Source organism: Protopterus annectens, chromosome 2.part1 (genome assembly GCF_019279795.1).
Source record: "Protopterus annectens isolate FY-2018-M chromosome 2.part1, PAN1.0, whole genome shotgun sequence".
NCBI lineage: Eukaryota > Metazoa > Chordata > Ceratodontiformes > Protopteridae > Protopterus > Protopterus annectens.
In genome coordinates, this window is record NC_056729.1 from 1,970,201,865 (window position 1) to 1,970,218,199 (window position 16,335).

The following is a 16,335-nucleotide window of genomic DNA, read 5'->3' on the forward strand; positions in this document are numbered from 1 at the left end:
CCTCAGAATCATAATAAGATGAAGGAACCTGGGTATAGTAGGCCAGAAATTCCTCATTAGAATCCTCCTCTTCATCACAGAAATCCTGATCCCTAGACCTTTTGACAGGAGAAGATGACCAAGGAAGAGCCGGGACAGAGACCCCCTGAACAGGCTTCAAGGTAATAAGAGCACTGAACAAACAGTGTAAAATTCTGCCATTCACTTTGAGGGTCCTTGGGAGCAGAAGAAATATGTTTTGTCTTTTGCTTCTTTTTTAAAGGGACTTCGACCTTACAAAAGGTAGAAGGCTCCGACACCGATCTACATTCAATAATCACAGCTGTTACCTCCTCCCTAACCAGAATCTGAGGAACACCCCTTGGCCCTTCCATGACAATCAGCCACAGTTCCCCCCTGAGTATCCAAAGTGGATATCTGCAAGGCCTTCGAGGCCATGAGAGAAGCCGGATCCAGGCCAGCATCCAAACCGGTCACGGCAGAGGAATCCAGCCCAGAAATCAGATGATCCTGCAGACTTTTACCAGCCTCAAGAGACACGTCCAGTGTAGGAGGCACAGCTGAAGAATCTGACCTGGCTTTTTTGGCCTTCTTTGAAGACAGCTGACCCTCAGGTCAGGAAGTACCTTCCATAGCGTCTTTCACTAAAAGCTTTAGACACTGGTTTTCAAGATAAATGGCGAAGGATAAAAGATGACTATGTAAGGTCTTTGGAACAAAAGCCTGACAAATAGTACAGGAAGTATGGTCATAAGAAGCTCCTACACAAAACAAGCACTGCTTGTGACCATCTTTATGAGGAATCTATCTCCCACACTGGCATTTACCCTTTCTGGATGACATGAAACCCCACAACAACACAAATGCAAAAGCAAAAAAGGATAAGTCAAAAATCCTCCAATGGGGTACTTGTCTGAATGGCTAGGTAACCAGCAACGACTCGGGCAATCAGACTGACTGTCAAAAATGGCACTTGGACTGGCAGGAAAAAAGTTCTGAGGATAACATCCGTATGTCCCCTTTATGTCCTACAGCTTTTGCGGGGAGCATACGTGTGACATATGGCATACAGATAACTTAAAGGCTTGGATACACTGGCCGGACGTTGGGTCACCCTTGGCAGGGGATCCCTCATGTTAAGAATACTACAACAGTGAAATGGAAGGAAATCTTCTTTTAACGTCCTGATCCTTAATGGCAATCTGCAAGTCTTGTGCCTTGGTGTTTTAGCCCTAAATAGATGTAAAGCTGAAGAAGGTATCAATGTAGTTCCTTCTTGTCTCACTGCAGCTCCCTGTACTATGTCAAAGGTAAGGTAAACCATGAAAGCAGCCAAACTACTTACAGCAGTAGGTGTCTACCTTTATTTACATGCGCTGAGTGAGATTCATTACCATGAAAAGAAGCAAATCTGATACAATAAAAGGAGGGACCAATGCAGGTAATGATGAAGATGCTGTTATAGTCTTGCCTTCAGACAGCAATACAATCACTGTAAAGAACTGATAGTACTTGTGCAAATTACTACATATTCCTATTTTTGGGAACTGTTATAACAGTACCTTATTCTGCCACAGAGTTGGAACTGGCCAATTTAAGTTTTTTTTGTTTGATAAGTTAATCTCTTTCAACGATTCCCCTTTAAGTCTTTATTAGCCTTCTCACTATTATCTTTCTCTTGATTTCTGTTATATTCCTTTTCACAATTTCCAAGAGTCAAGAATGAATAAATAATCAAAAATAACAACTGTAGTAGCAAAACACCATGGCTAATTGCTTACAACAATCACACTTGTTTTATGAAGATTCTTTGAAAAGCAGCCATTGCCATCATGCAAATAAAATCACTCCAGTTCTGATGGAGAATGGCAAAAAGTGAGAGCGCCTTGCAGACCAACCAAGGTTTACATGGAACTCTGGCATGAGAGCAGAAATGGCACTGATGAGCAAACTTTTATCCATGAAAGAAAAGAACACAAGGTGGGTAAACCCAAATGTTATGCTTCATTGTTTTACTAATCCTTCCTAAAGAAGATATGCTTTTACTGCTCATTTGTAAGAAAAAATACTTCACAGAGCCAGTGGAGAGCAGTATGACCATTTAACCATGGATTTATACTTCAGCGCATCAGAAAGAAAACTATTTGGACTACTTAACAGCTGAAATACTGAGATATACAACTCTAGAATGATGTATTCCAGAATACAGACCACTAAAATATGAAATACGTTTCTGGGTCAATACTGTTAACCATTATTCACAAAACAAATGAAATCCTGATGCTCTGAATTCAGATAATCTACAAATTTAATTTTGTAAAATACATGTATACAATTACTGTTACCTGCAGTTTGTTATTTTACATGTAATGTCAAAGGGCTCTTCTAGATTCACTGTATCTGGTATTGCCTCCAGTGAAAGCCTTACATCACCATAGCCAGGAGCCTGAAAAGGAACAGATGTTTAGATTTAGTGTTGCCTATAGCTACATACACGTAAAAAAAAAATTCTAACCATATGAGCTGCAAGGTTGCAAAGGGAGCCTTATTTCATGGGTCACGACTATACAAATTTATCAACTTTGCCAATCACAATTTATTATTTTTCTCAGAACCTCTCATGCTTGGATACATGTTGCTGTTGTATATCACATGCAGACAGCATAAAACATGACTAGTTCCTGATCCCACCCAATCACCCCCCCCCAACTATTAACAAGCATATCTCCTGCAGATGACATCTACCATGCTAACAAGCTATATACAAATATATGTACTGCCCAACTTACAAGGTACTTAAAATGCCACAATGGTATTTCTGACCTAAGGGGAGAGTCACTTCACAGATAAATGAATATAATAAGAAAGCATCTGTTGCATCTAAAATCGTGAATCCTCTGATAGGTCTTATGATTGAGATGAATCCCAAGCAGTAAATACATCACAGTGGAAACAGCCACAGGATAGCTCACAGGCCAACAATCAGAAGGCCGAACACATGAAGTAGAGGTACTAAAGGCAGCCTGACAGCTGAAGATGTGACAAGGACAATAATGAACAGTGAAGATTGTGCGATAGATGTATTCTTGAAGCAAGTAATGGAAGCAGCTATGCCTCTGGGTGTGTTGCCTTTGACTGTTGCATTTTCACTAGGTTAGCCATGTAATTTCAAAGGATGATGCAAATAGGAGTCTACTTAAAGAGCTTGTTTGGAAACTGCCTCCTTCACTGAGGCATGAAAGAGTCGGCAAACAGCTGTTTGATATTCTCAAATTCAAGCACAAATTTCATGAAAATCCTGAGTGACAGTGCACATCTAAAGGGAGGAAGGGCTCTCCATGCCCTGTTTTCTGCTCCAGCAAACAAAACAGAAAAATGAATAGACTTGGTTTAGGGACTATTTCCAAATCTCATATAAGAAATGCAGATTATTTGTAGGGGGGCAAGTGACCTTTGTGGAAGGACAAAAATGGTTTCCTACAGGAGGGCATGCTACTACTCAAAGATCCTGTGAGCAGATATAACAATGCCCAGGAAAAATAAAGCTTTTCTAGGATACAGAACTCAACACTGCTGAACTACCAGGTTCAAATGGGGATATACAAGCCTGGCAGTCATGAAGTTCAGATTTTATGAGAGAGAGACTATTCTGCAGTGGTGGGCTGAGATACATATCTCCTTTTAAGAAACGTTTTTAACAGTTGTGGCCTGGAATCCTGTGCTCCTAAAAAGATATGAGACAGAAACGGCTGTACATCACTTTGACGATCGCACTTCGTGAGATTTACATTTGTGGGAAAGAGCCATTTCGAACAACAAAAAAACAAATGCCATAATGTCAAACCTTTCAACAGCGAATGCAATACAGTATTCGCTGTTGTAAGGTTCGACATTGTGATGCAGATCGCATTATAGTGGGGATCGGGAAATCTACCCTTTCTCTCATTATAGTGAGATCCTGCAGTTTGTATATTTAAGTAGCAGGGTGTGTGGGGGTGCAGGGGGCTTGCTCCTCTGCAAACACATTTTTACTGTGCAAGCCACAGTTATACTATTCCCAGACGTGTGATGACTATTCGAATTATGTCGAATTTGAACATTCACCACTTCTGAGTTCAACTTTGTGTTCAGAATTATAAATTCTGCATTTTTTGTTTCAAATTAGTAGCAATTCGCCATTGTTTAATTTGGCGAAGTAATAGTAAACAGACAGAAATAGCAGTACAAGAAGTCTCTGCCAATGTATGAGAGTGATTTAGCCAACATCAAACATGTTAAAATAATGCTGGCTTCATTCTAAATACAAAAAAAAATAAAGGGGTGGTTTCCTCCTTTAGTTCACCAAATGCATCCCCAAAGCCCCCAACTTAAAATATGGATCAAGGAAATTGCCGTATTAGAAGTGGATATGAATATGAACCCTCTTGGAGTTACTGTGAGCCATTAGCTTAAATTCAGTCAGAACACTACATTAATTCTCAAGTTATTTAGTAACTGGGTCTGTTATACAGAGCAAAACAATTCAAAATGGACCATACTAGAATTAGAACTGAAGAGACCAACTACTTACTCAGCCTCTAGATGCCAGATATATCCTTACAGCCATCCTACTTACAGTAACACTAACAAGAGAGCTCCGTTTACTGCAGGACATGCTACTGGAAAAAATGATCCCATCTCATTAAAATGGGTTTATCCTTCATTGACTATTAGTCCCATTTGGCTAAGCTGTAGAGTGGAGAGAACATTAGTATGTGGCAGTTAAGAAAAAATAAGTTATGTACTTACAATAATGTTCCATCTGAATAGTTGAACTTCATTTGTCATCAACCTGTGGGTCTTGGATCCACATCAGATCTGACACGGCAGATTTATCAGCTACTGATCCGAGATCCAAGCTCCTCCCCTTACCCATAATACCCCTACATCTCCTTCCTTCAGATCGAGTTTGCCATACCTTACATGAACCCGATGTCAACAAGACCTTCCCTAACAAGATAAACAGGCAGCAGGAGAGCCATAACAGCTTACTCTCCTGACTGCCCAGCAGAAAAACAGCACGGAAGGTGAGGGGGAAGGAGGGTGGGACAGCTGATGACAAATTAAGTTGAACTACTCAGATGGAACGTTATGGTAAGTACATAACTTCTTTATCTGAAGTAGTTAACTTCATTTGCTCATCAACCTGTGGGATAGAGTCCCCAGCTATCATAAAACTTGGGTGGCCCTCATGAAAGAATATTCCGAAGCACCGCAGAGCCAAAAGGATGCTCTCCCTCTGGAAACCATATCCAGTTTGCAATGGGAAATGAAGGAGTAAGATGAGGACCAAGTAGCCGCTGAACCAATATCGTCTAAGGAGACACTGGACCAAAAGGCAGATGACGTTAGCCATGGACCTGGTTGAATGGGCATTCACTCTCCCTGGAAGAGACATACCTTTGTCCTTGTAAACCTGAAGAATGCAAAGGGAAATCAACTTGGCAATAGTTACTTTAGAAACCAGTTTGCCCAGAAAAGGCTGAGCACAGGACACAAACAACTGGGTCAGACTTGCGTAAGGCCTTAGTCCTGTATAAACAGAAATGTTGTTGTCTATGCACATCTAACAAATGTAATGTATATTCTCAGTTATTCTGAAAATTTGGAAAGAAAACATGTAAACTGATTGATATTTGTTCTGGAAGCCACTTTAGGCAAAAAGGAAGGATTAGTATGAAGTGAAACCCTGTCTTTATAAAAAATCATATAAGGAGGTTTGACAGATAATGCCTGTAGTTCTGACACTCTCCAAGCCGAGGTGATAGCCACTAGAAAAGCTGTTTTCCAGGACAAAAATTTCAAGTCCCAGAAGCAGCAGGCTCAAAGGGCAGAGCAACTAAAGCCTGCAAAACCAGTGTAAGGTCCCAAAGAGGAGTGGGGTTCTTAACCGGAGGTCTTAAAAGAAAGGTATCTTTAATAAAGGCTTTATAGAGTCTGGAGGAAGCTAAAGACACCATCTTTTCACCTACATAGAAATTGGAAATAGCCACCAGCTGGACTTTCACCGTAGATGACCTAGCACCCTGCTGAAAAATGCGTGCTAAGAATTTGAGGACCACTGGCACTGGAGCCGTAAAAGGGTCTAGATCCCTCTGAGAAGCCCAAATAGAAAAACGCTTTCACTTACTACGGTAAACTTTTCTGGTAGATGATTTATGAGCTGCCACCAGAACAGACTTCACCGGGGAAGAGAGGCCGGGAGTCTTAGCAATCAATGGAACTGGAGCAGCCAAGCAGTGAGCTTCACACTGCCCAGGTCTGGATGGGGAACCCTCGAGGGGTGCGAAATGAAATCCGATATCGGATCGAAGATGCAATGAGGAGCTACCAGATGAGACCAAAGACAGGGAAACCAGAGTTGGCAAGGCCAAAATGGGGCAATGAGGATTACTCTGTTCCCCAGCCGACGTGCCTTCTGTAGAAACGCTGTCATAAGAGGTAATGGGGGATAAGCGTAAAAAAGACCGGGAGGCCAAGCATGGACCAGAGCGTCCCTGGGGGATTACCCTGAGGGGGGATCAAAGTGAGAACTCGCTGCACTTTGCGTTGGAAGGAGATGCAAAGAGATCGCAGCAAGGCCAGCCCCACTCGAAGATCTACACCACTACATAGTGATTCAGAGACCACTCATAAGGCATTAGGATAGTCCTGCTCAATTTGTCCTCCGGTATGTTGGACCAACCCGGAATGTGCATTGCTATTAGAAAACGGTTGGTGGAGATCGCCCATTCCCACACTCTCATGGCCTCGTAACAGAGGGGATAAGATCTGGTTCCTCCCTGTTTGTTGATGTACCAGACTACTGCCATACTGTCTGTCTGAATCGCAATAGTTCCCAGAGGAAGAAAGGCATGAAGGGCGTGCAACGCTTATAAGACCGCCCTCATCTCCAGAACATTGATATGCAGTTTGGTCTCGTTCAGGGACCATTTGCCTTGGACTGTCCTGCCTGAGCAATGCCCCCCTAACCTTACTCGAGAGGCGTCCATGGTCACCGTGGCTTGGGGAAGTGCTGCAATAAAAGACCGTCCCTCTATTATCTCCGGAGAGTGAAGCCACCAGAGGACAGACTTACTGCACGCCTCACTTATGTAAACTGGATGCGTAAATGGCCAGTCCAATAAGGACTTCTGGACTGCCAGCGTCCACTGCAAGACCCACATGTGAAAACGAGCACAAGGAAGAAGTGTGATGGTTGCTGCCATGGAACCTAGGGCTCTTAAAACCACATCGGCTGGAGGAAGATGAGACTGAAAAAAATCGCCAGTACATAAAGTTATAAGTTCCAGACCCTCTCTGGAGTCAGAAAGATCTTGGTTTGCAGCACGTCTATTCTCACCCCTATGGAGTCCAGGACTTGAATAGGTTCTAGAGAAGACTTGGGTTATATTTATTGTAATGCCCAGCAAGTCTGAACTTCCAGAAATAATCTCTGGCTTGACACAGTAGATGCCTTGTGGTAGCGGTGAGGAGCCAATCATCCAGGTACGGATAAGACCTGTATGCCCTGAAGCCTCAGGTGAGCCACTACTGCTGCCATGACCTTGGTGAACACCCTGGGGGCTGTGGTGAGATCAAAGGGTAGGGCTCGGAACTGATAGTGATTGACCCCTAGCTGAAAGAGGAGGGAGTGTCTCTGCATCTTTATGTGGTGGCATGCATCCTGGAAGTCTATTGAGCACATCCAGTTGTTTTCCTGCAGATAAGGCAGAATGGATTGCAGAGTAACCATCTGGAACTTCTCTTTGGCAACTGACAGGTTTAGAGTGGAGAGGTCTAGGTTAGGCCCCAAGTCCCCCGTCTTTTTTGGCACCAAAAAGAACCTGGAATAGATACCTGATCTGGACTGATCTGGGGGGACAGGCTGGATAAACCATTTTTGCAGCAGCTTTTCTATTTCAAGTGCTGCAGCCTCCCTCTGCACGGGTGGAACATCTGGGAGGTGTTTTGGAGGATGGGGAGTAGTTGCAAAAGGAACTGTGCAACCTCTGGATATTATTTGAAGCACCCAACGGTCTGCTGACACAGATTCCCATGCCGTGAGGCGCATAGAAAGGTGACCCTGACTGCCTCCAGCGCAGAGCAGTAGGGCTGCTATAAGGGGCTGTCCGAGAACAGTTCTCGAGACCCAAAGCTCTTCGGACCCCCCCCTGCCTCTGGGCTGGCGTCTGTCTTGTCCCCCTCTGCCTCTAGGAAAAAAGGAGTCCCAAGTGTTCCGGGAATACTGAGACTTCCAGAACCACATCTTCCTTTGCCCCCTCTGATTCCTGGAAAAGGATCTTTGGGGGTTAGAGAGGCAGATCCCAATGGCAGACAGTGTCTTCCCGTCCTTCTCACTCTGGACCAGTGTGTCACGAACCGCCTTCCCAAACACGGAAGACCCATCATAGGGGGAAATTCACAAAAGACTCCTTGAAGGGCTCCGCAAAGTTGCATAGCCTAAGCCAGGTGTGTCGCCTCATGGCAACGCCGGACCAGGCCGCCCGTGCCGCCCCTTCAGTGGCATGAGAAAGGAGGCACATGGATGTACTGGCAACTGCTTTTAGAGTGGCCATTCGCACAGAGAATGAGCATCTATCTTCTGGCGACATGTACTCTGGGGGCGACTCAGTGTACTCTTTAACCAGGTCACACTGAGGTCTGGTAACGTGGGCCAAATAATTCAGCACCCTTATACAAAAGGTGGCTGAAGTATATGTCTGCTTTCCAAGACGGTCCTGGACTCTCGATCTGGGGGATGGACAGTAGAACTTTCCTGGGCCAGTTCCTTTTTATAGTGGCAGCCGCCACCACCATGGCATCCACTGGGGATCCTTTGTTCCAGCTTGGTCTATCAACAGGGGGACTCAGGATTTTATCGGGATGCTGGCTACATTTAGTTTATTTTGCCATCAGTAAACAAGCGACGCAAAGTGGACATTGTCCCCGGGCGAAAGAACCAGAGACTCTGCTCCTACATAAAGATACACATGAACACCACACTTCTTGCTCTGTCCTTAAGTTAACACGGGACCGAAGTGAACTGATTATAAAGGTGGTAATCTGATAACAGATGAGATAATTTGTACATCTCTTGCTTTCTATTAAAGACAACTAAGCATTCAATAACAAAAGAGATAGTTTGTACATTTCATGCTTTCTATTATAGATAACTAAGCATTGTAGGAAAATATCTATTACAATAAAGTTATTACTGTGCTACCAATAAGGTAAACTATCTACTCTATGCAAAGAACGCTCGAATATGGTGTTTTGTTGCCTAAAAGTAAAGTAACACTGTAAAGTTATCTTTGACCCTTGAGCAATAGAACTGCTGCATTTCAATAGTCTACTTGTATGAGTACTATGTGCCATTGTTAGTTTGAATAAGTGCAGGGACACCAGCATTATGTCTGCTATTATTGCCAAGAATGCTTTTCAAATGTTTGTTTAAGTAGAAGCTGCCATTCCTTGCTTTGTATCTGCTTACTTTGAAATGTTTGTTTTTCAACTGTCTGTATGAACTCAAGCTGCTCTGAGTATTACCCTGACTGTAGTTTTAAATACCTGTTGCCTATTATGAACTGCATGCACTGTGTGTATTACCCTATTATTTAAATGTATTTCCTACCCCTTCACTATCTTTTTTCTTGTCCCCTCTGTTCCTAGGTTAGAAACCTTTAACCAACAGTAATATCTTGTGAACATACCTACCTGGTGAAAGGACTCCCTGCAAACCACATCCTTACTACTCCTCTATACCTTGAAGACTTGCCGTCCTGCTTATTGAACCCTGTTTACAAGGAGGCAAGAAAGTATGTGATATCAAATAAAGTGGTAATTTATAAACAATTGTACATATCTAGAGTACATACTAGATGCTAACTCAGCCAGGATATCTAGCAGCTATTCTTCCCTCTTTATCCCCTAGCGATTAGAAGCTTTTGTCACTCTTGTGCCTCCTCCTGCTACTATACCTAGGAGTCTTCCCAAACCTTGATACATTTCTCTCTGCCCACCTGCCTCTGTTGGTAACTCTTTCTGTCCACTTGATACCATTCTAAACCAGGTTAGCACCTAAATCTTACCCCCTTTCCTGGTATCTAAAGAAGCCAATGCTCTATCCCTTGCTGGTGAACTGGCTTCCTGCCTTATCTCCCTGCTACTCTCTCTTGCCTTTGCTCTCTACTACCACTTACCTCCACGTCCACCATCACCTATCCTCCTAGACCTACTCCTTCCCTACTAAGGTACACAGCAGTTAGCTGCTTACTGTTAGGTTTTTGCTAACTTCTTGCTCACCTGTCTGAACCCGCTCCGTTCGCCCTGCGGGCTCACTCCGCTCCCCTACCCTGCCCCCAATTCCCACCCGCCCCCAGTGGTCCTACACTTATTCATCTAGTAGACACTCCCCTATCTTCTTCAATCCACTCAAATTGTTAACTCAATAATCCACTTCGAACCTCTGAAGTGTACCACACACTCACTAATTAACATATCTAGCTCCTCCCCTTCTTACCTAATCTTCCTACCCTTCCCCATCTGTACCCATACTCTACTTCTCATCCCTTTGTTAACTATCCCTATCATTACAATGTGTACAACTTTCTTTCCTTCTCTCCTTATCACTTCTATCTTTTCTTGTCACTACTTACCTCTTTACATCCTACGAATACCCACTTAACTCTTCTCTTCCTTTTCCCTCTAAATATACCTCTATATCTATATCTCCTTTCTCTCTCACCTTCTTAAATCTCACCTATCAGCCTAACTACCCACTAGCTAAATACCACAGACTAGCACACTTCAAATCAAGCAAACTAAAAACTAGGAAATTATTTAACGGTATTTACAAACTTCCCCAAGCAAAATATTATAAACTCCTCCACTCACTATTGGATGGAGATATTCATCCTAACCCTGGCCCACACCATACCAATACCAATGTCCACAAAAAACAAGACAAACCTCATTCTCTAATATCTTCCATATCTAGCAACTCCCTCACTATTGCCCATCTAAACATACGAAGTATTTGCAATAAAATCACTCAAGTCCATGCCCTCCTAGAAATCCATCAATTTGACATTTTATGTTTAATTGAAACATGGCTCAAGCCAACCATTAAAGACAATGAAATCACTCCACCTGGGTATAGCATCATTAGACTTGATTGCACTGCCAAAAAGGGTGGAGGGGCAGCAATTGTATACAAAACAAAATTCCAGCTTAGTAATCTCAATCTGACTCTTACCGCAGAAAATAATGCCGAAATAATCAGATCCAAACTTCAAATCAACACTTCCAAAGCTATAAATATCATTTGTGCTTATCTCCCTCCAGGAAATAACATTAATACCCTTGAATGTATCCTCAGTTCACTCTCCACCAACCTCCCACAAGAAACATTAGTCTTAGGTGACTTTAACATTGATTGGTTTACCTGTAACAATACAAATCCTACCTCCCATATAAACCTCTATGGCTTCATACAACTCATCAATAGTCCTACTAGAACTAACAAAACCAACAATAATGAAACCACCTTAGACTGGATCCTCACTAATACTCCCCAACAGAACTACCAAGCAGGTACCCTACCAGAAGATCTAAGTGACCACTCATTAACATATATTATTAGACATAAAACCAACCTAATCTTACCTACTACCTACAGAACCTTACGCTCCAAAAAGCAATTTAACATTGAGCATTTTCTAACTGAGTTAAGACTATGTAATTGGTCCCCAATAAAATATCTCCCACTTAACGAGGCAGTAGATTACTTTAATTCCACTTTGTCTATCCTGGATCACCATGCCCCAAGTCGTACTATTAGAACCAAAGCTAAAACAGCACCCTGGCTGACCAACAGTACTAGGCAAAAAATAATTCTCAGAAACAAATCTTGGGCAAAATGGCATACCACAAAAAACCTATCAGACCACCAATACTTCAAAGATCTTAGGAATAGTACAAAAAAAGCCATACTGACAGACAAAAAGAACTACTACCTTCAATTACAACAAACCTCCAAAAATGAACCTAAAAACTTCTGGGCCAGTATAAATAATCTCTTATCCCCAAGCCAGTCCATCACACCCAACCCTCAGGACTCTAACCCAGACAATCCCACACAAATTGCCAATGACTTCAATTCTTTCTTCACTAATACCATCCAAACTCTTGCTAGTCACCTATCTCCTGACACCTCTAAACTATTCTTACCTACCACAAATACTCCTCCTACTCTTCACATACAACCTATATCTACGTCCTTTGTCTCATCTCTGCTCCAAAAACTTAAACCTACCACCCCCTCTGCAGACAAACTTCCTGCTGAATTCTTGCAAATTGGAGCCAAAGCCATTGCTTACCTATTTCTATTCTAATAAATAGATCTATTAATGAAGGAATCTTCCCTTCTGTCTGGAAGATATCTCACATTATCCCACTACACAAAGGGGGGAAATGTAATGACCTTTCAAACTATCGCCCAATAGCACTACTATTACCTCTAGCCAAAATTATGGAGAAATGTATCCACAAACAACTTCTTAACCACCTTCTCCAAAACAGTCTACTTGCTAACAGCCAGCATGGATTCAGACCTTCCCACAGTACTACCACTGCCTTACTCTCCTTTACCAACACCATCAACCACAACAACAATTACCTATCATCTTCAGTCTTCATTGACTTATCTAAAGCCTTCGACATGGTTAATCATAAACTCCTCCTACACATAACTAAAATCTCTCTCACTTGACACCCTTTCCTTAACTTGGTTCACATCTTATCTTGACAACCGTCAGCAGGCAGTACTCTGGAAGAATTCACTATCTAATCTCCTACCTATCTCTTTAGGCGTACCTCAAGGGTCTATCCTAGGGCCCCTCTTATTTTCAATCTTTATTAATGACCTCCAATCAGCTATTCCTAACATCACTTGCATACAATATGCAGATGATTCTACTATAATCTGCACTGCCACCTCTCAAAATGAACTTCAGTCTCTTACCCAAAAAACCTTTTCTTCTGTTGAAAAATGGTTCTCTGATCGTTGCCTTTTCCTCAACCCTAAGAAAACCAAACTGTTACTGTTCCCACCTACCCGTAAATGTACACCACTTAATTTCTCTCTCACATCCACTGATAGCACTCTCATTTCTCCTGACTCAACAACAAAATTACTAGGAATAACTGTTGACAACAATCTAAGCTTTGACTCACACATCAACAACACTATAAAAGTAGTTAACAAAAAAATTGGTTCCCTCTACAGAATCAAACCCTTCCTTACACATGAAACAAGAACCATCTTAGCTAGATCTCACCTCATCTCTACTCTTCTATATGCCTCCCCCATCTATACTAATCTCTCCAAAAGCAACCTGAAGAAACTTGCTACATCCTACTATAATATTGCTAGATTCGCTACAGGACCCCAGTTTCGAACTCACCACTGCCTGAACCGAAGACAACTAGGTTGGCTTGAATTTACCAACAAATTAATACTTCAACAGCTCTTAATAGCTCACAGAATTCTACACCAACCAACTAAAATACCAATACTCTCTAACCTTGTTACACCTTACAAGAACATGAAACAGCTACGCTCCTCAAACAAACTACTGATTTATACTCCCAAACCTAATAACTCAGCAGGGGACTGCCTCTTTTCAAACTCTGTTGGAAAAATGTGGAACAAACTACCCTCTGACATCACATCTTTTTCTACACTCTCACTTTTTAAAAGACAACTAACTATGCATCTCAATAGTCAATGGCTTTGCCCCTGTACCAACCCAGATTAACTTTCCCTCTTACTCTGTCTCTTTTTCTTACCCTACACCCTCATAACTTTCCTTTTATTTATATCTATGTAGTGAAATGTTATCTCATACACACAGTACTACCACGGGGGGGGGGGGGGTGTTTATTATTATTTCTTTGTATAAAGACATTAGGACTTTTTTCTCCTTGTTTGCTACTATCATAGTTGTACATAGCATATATTGTCTAACTTTGTTTTTTTTAATTCTAATCTTGTATGGTCTATTCTGTATAAACAATGTAATATTCCATTGGAGCTTTTCTCCCCGGGCCTCTACTGAAAATGGACATATATCCAGTTAGACTAACCCGGTCAACAAATGTAAAATAAATAAATAATAAATAAAATAAATTTAGAGATTGAGCTCCACGGTGTCCTGCTCCTTCCATGCCCTGGTGGTAATGAGGTCCACCAAGGGATCAACGGGGGGCATCCAAGAAGTAGACGGGCTCATATCAAAGGCCTCCAGGAACACAGACTCATCTGAGGAAGGCTTGGGGGCGGACCAACCACCCACCCCCGCTGGCACATGATCTCCATGATGACATCTTCGGGGGTGATCTGGGGGAACCTTCCCCTTCCTCCAAGTTGGTATCCTCCATGAGGGACTCGGAGTCCAGGTGCCTCCTTTTACATTTGCATTTGTGAGGAACATCTTTGGTGGGACTCAAGGGGGAACAGTCTGGGGCACATCGAGCACGGGCTGTCCCTGCATGGGCAAAATGGCAGAAGACACACCCAGAAGAGAGGGGGTCAGGGCAGACTCTGAGGAGATGGTCAGGGGCCTCGATCCACTAGAGAGAACCCTCTCCACCATGTTGAATGCCGAAGGAGAGCGATCCTCCTGGGCCACTAAAAGAGAGGATGCTCTTCCTGGGTCTGACATGGGGATCAGAGCAGAGCCCGCAGGAGCCGAAACACTGAGGGGTAGGCCTTGACCCAACAAAGTCAGAGCCAAAGGAGAAAAGGCCAACTCCTCAGATCAGACGCCCAGGCTCCGGCAGCCGCTTGGATCAGATGTGGTCAGGTCCGACACGCTTGAGGTAACAGCCGGCGTCGAGGTACCCAGTACCATTGGCGTCGACCCCCTGACTCCGGTACCTCTTGGATCCAGGAACTCTGATACTGGGGGACAGACCAGAGAAGGAGAAATTGGGGCAAACAACGGAAGCGAGCCCCCCCCCCCCCAGAAGGAGAGAGTGCTGGCAAGACCCCCATCTGGATCTGGGTGCGAATCAACCTTCGCATCATTTTGTCCATGTCGGCTTCTAACAAACTTCTTGTCAACCGAGAAGAGGCCACTGATGCTGGCCGGGAAGGTCAGTGTACGGAGGCCCTAGAAGGAGGCCAAAGCTCCTCTGGCTCCAGGGAAAACCTTGGCGAACAGAGCCGAGGAGAATACGGCCTGGTAAGGATCAGAAGTTTGGGAGGAGGACCTGACGGATCCGAACTGTCCAGGGATCTCTTCCTTCCTCGTCTCTCTCCCTGTATTTTTTCTGGATTCCCTATCCCCAGGTCTCTAGACGGGATGTTGAGTACCGGCCTGGGAGGGGAGGACACAGTAGTTGTGGAAGACGAAGCGGTCACAGCCGTGACCGCAGTAGAAGCAGAAGACAAGGAGGCAGCTGCCTCTGTAGTGGGGAGAAGCCCCTTCAAAATTAACTTAGCCCTGCAGTCTTTCAGGGCCGTAGGGTTAAACCCCACACATATGGAGCAGTCAGAGGACAAGTGGGCTGCCCCCAAACGCATGACACACAGAGTGTGGCCATTCACAGGGGACAACTTATGGCCACACACTGTGCACTTTCTGAAAATCAGCTTTGTCTGCTGATCTGCCATATCCATGAAGGAGAAGGTACGAAAGTACCAACTAACTCCCCGACACCAACACACACACCACTCAATAGGTGGGAAAAGGCCTACACTAAGCTATAACCAAAAACTCTTTACTTTTTTCTTTTTTTTTTAACGAAACATGAACAGGGATCTCTTCCTTCCTCGTCTCTCTCCCTGTGTTTTTTTTCTGGATTCCCTATCCCCAAGTCTCTAGATGGGATGTTGAGTCCCGGCCAGGGAGGGACAGGATAAAAAGGGACCTACAAGGATATCCCAGTCTCACAGAACACAACAAAACCCCCCAAAACTCTCCTACCAGACCTAGAGCTCAAGGATCATGCTGTAAGCAAAGCCGCGGCAAATAAGATCTGAGGGGAAGGAAGGAGATGTAGGGGTATTATAGGTAAGGGAAGGAGCTCGGATCAGTAGCTGGTAAATCTGCCGTGTCGGATCAGAGGCCCACATGTTGATGAGCAAATGAAGTTAACTACTTCAGATCCTCACATAGCAATACTCTCACTAACAAAAGCCCGGCAATCAAGTTCCTGATCAAACTGTACAACCACAACCTACCCTCTACTGACTCATTCCTTGCAAAATCTCTCTACTTAAAATATATTCCGAGAGTTTATTTCAGGGTT

The 16,335-nt window shown here is 43.5% G+C and overlaps 1 protein-coding gene across 5 annotated transcripts in view; it reads right to left on the reverse strand.

Annotated features, from left to right (window-relative positions):
- Positions 1–16,335, reverse strand: part of LOC122794710 (trafficking protein particle complex subunit 13) — a 1,187,860-nt gene that overhangs the window by 64,052 nt on the left and 1,107,473 nt on the right. For all 5 annotated transcript variants that reach the window (XM_044063354.1, XM_044063358.1, XM_044063357.1 and 2 more), the window contains one exon: positions 2,346–2,446. In XM_044063354.1, coding sequence (XP_043919289.1) covers positions 2,346–2,446 — 101 coding nt within the window. The remainder of the gene's footprint in view (positions 1–2,345; positions 2,447–16,335) is intronic.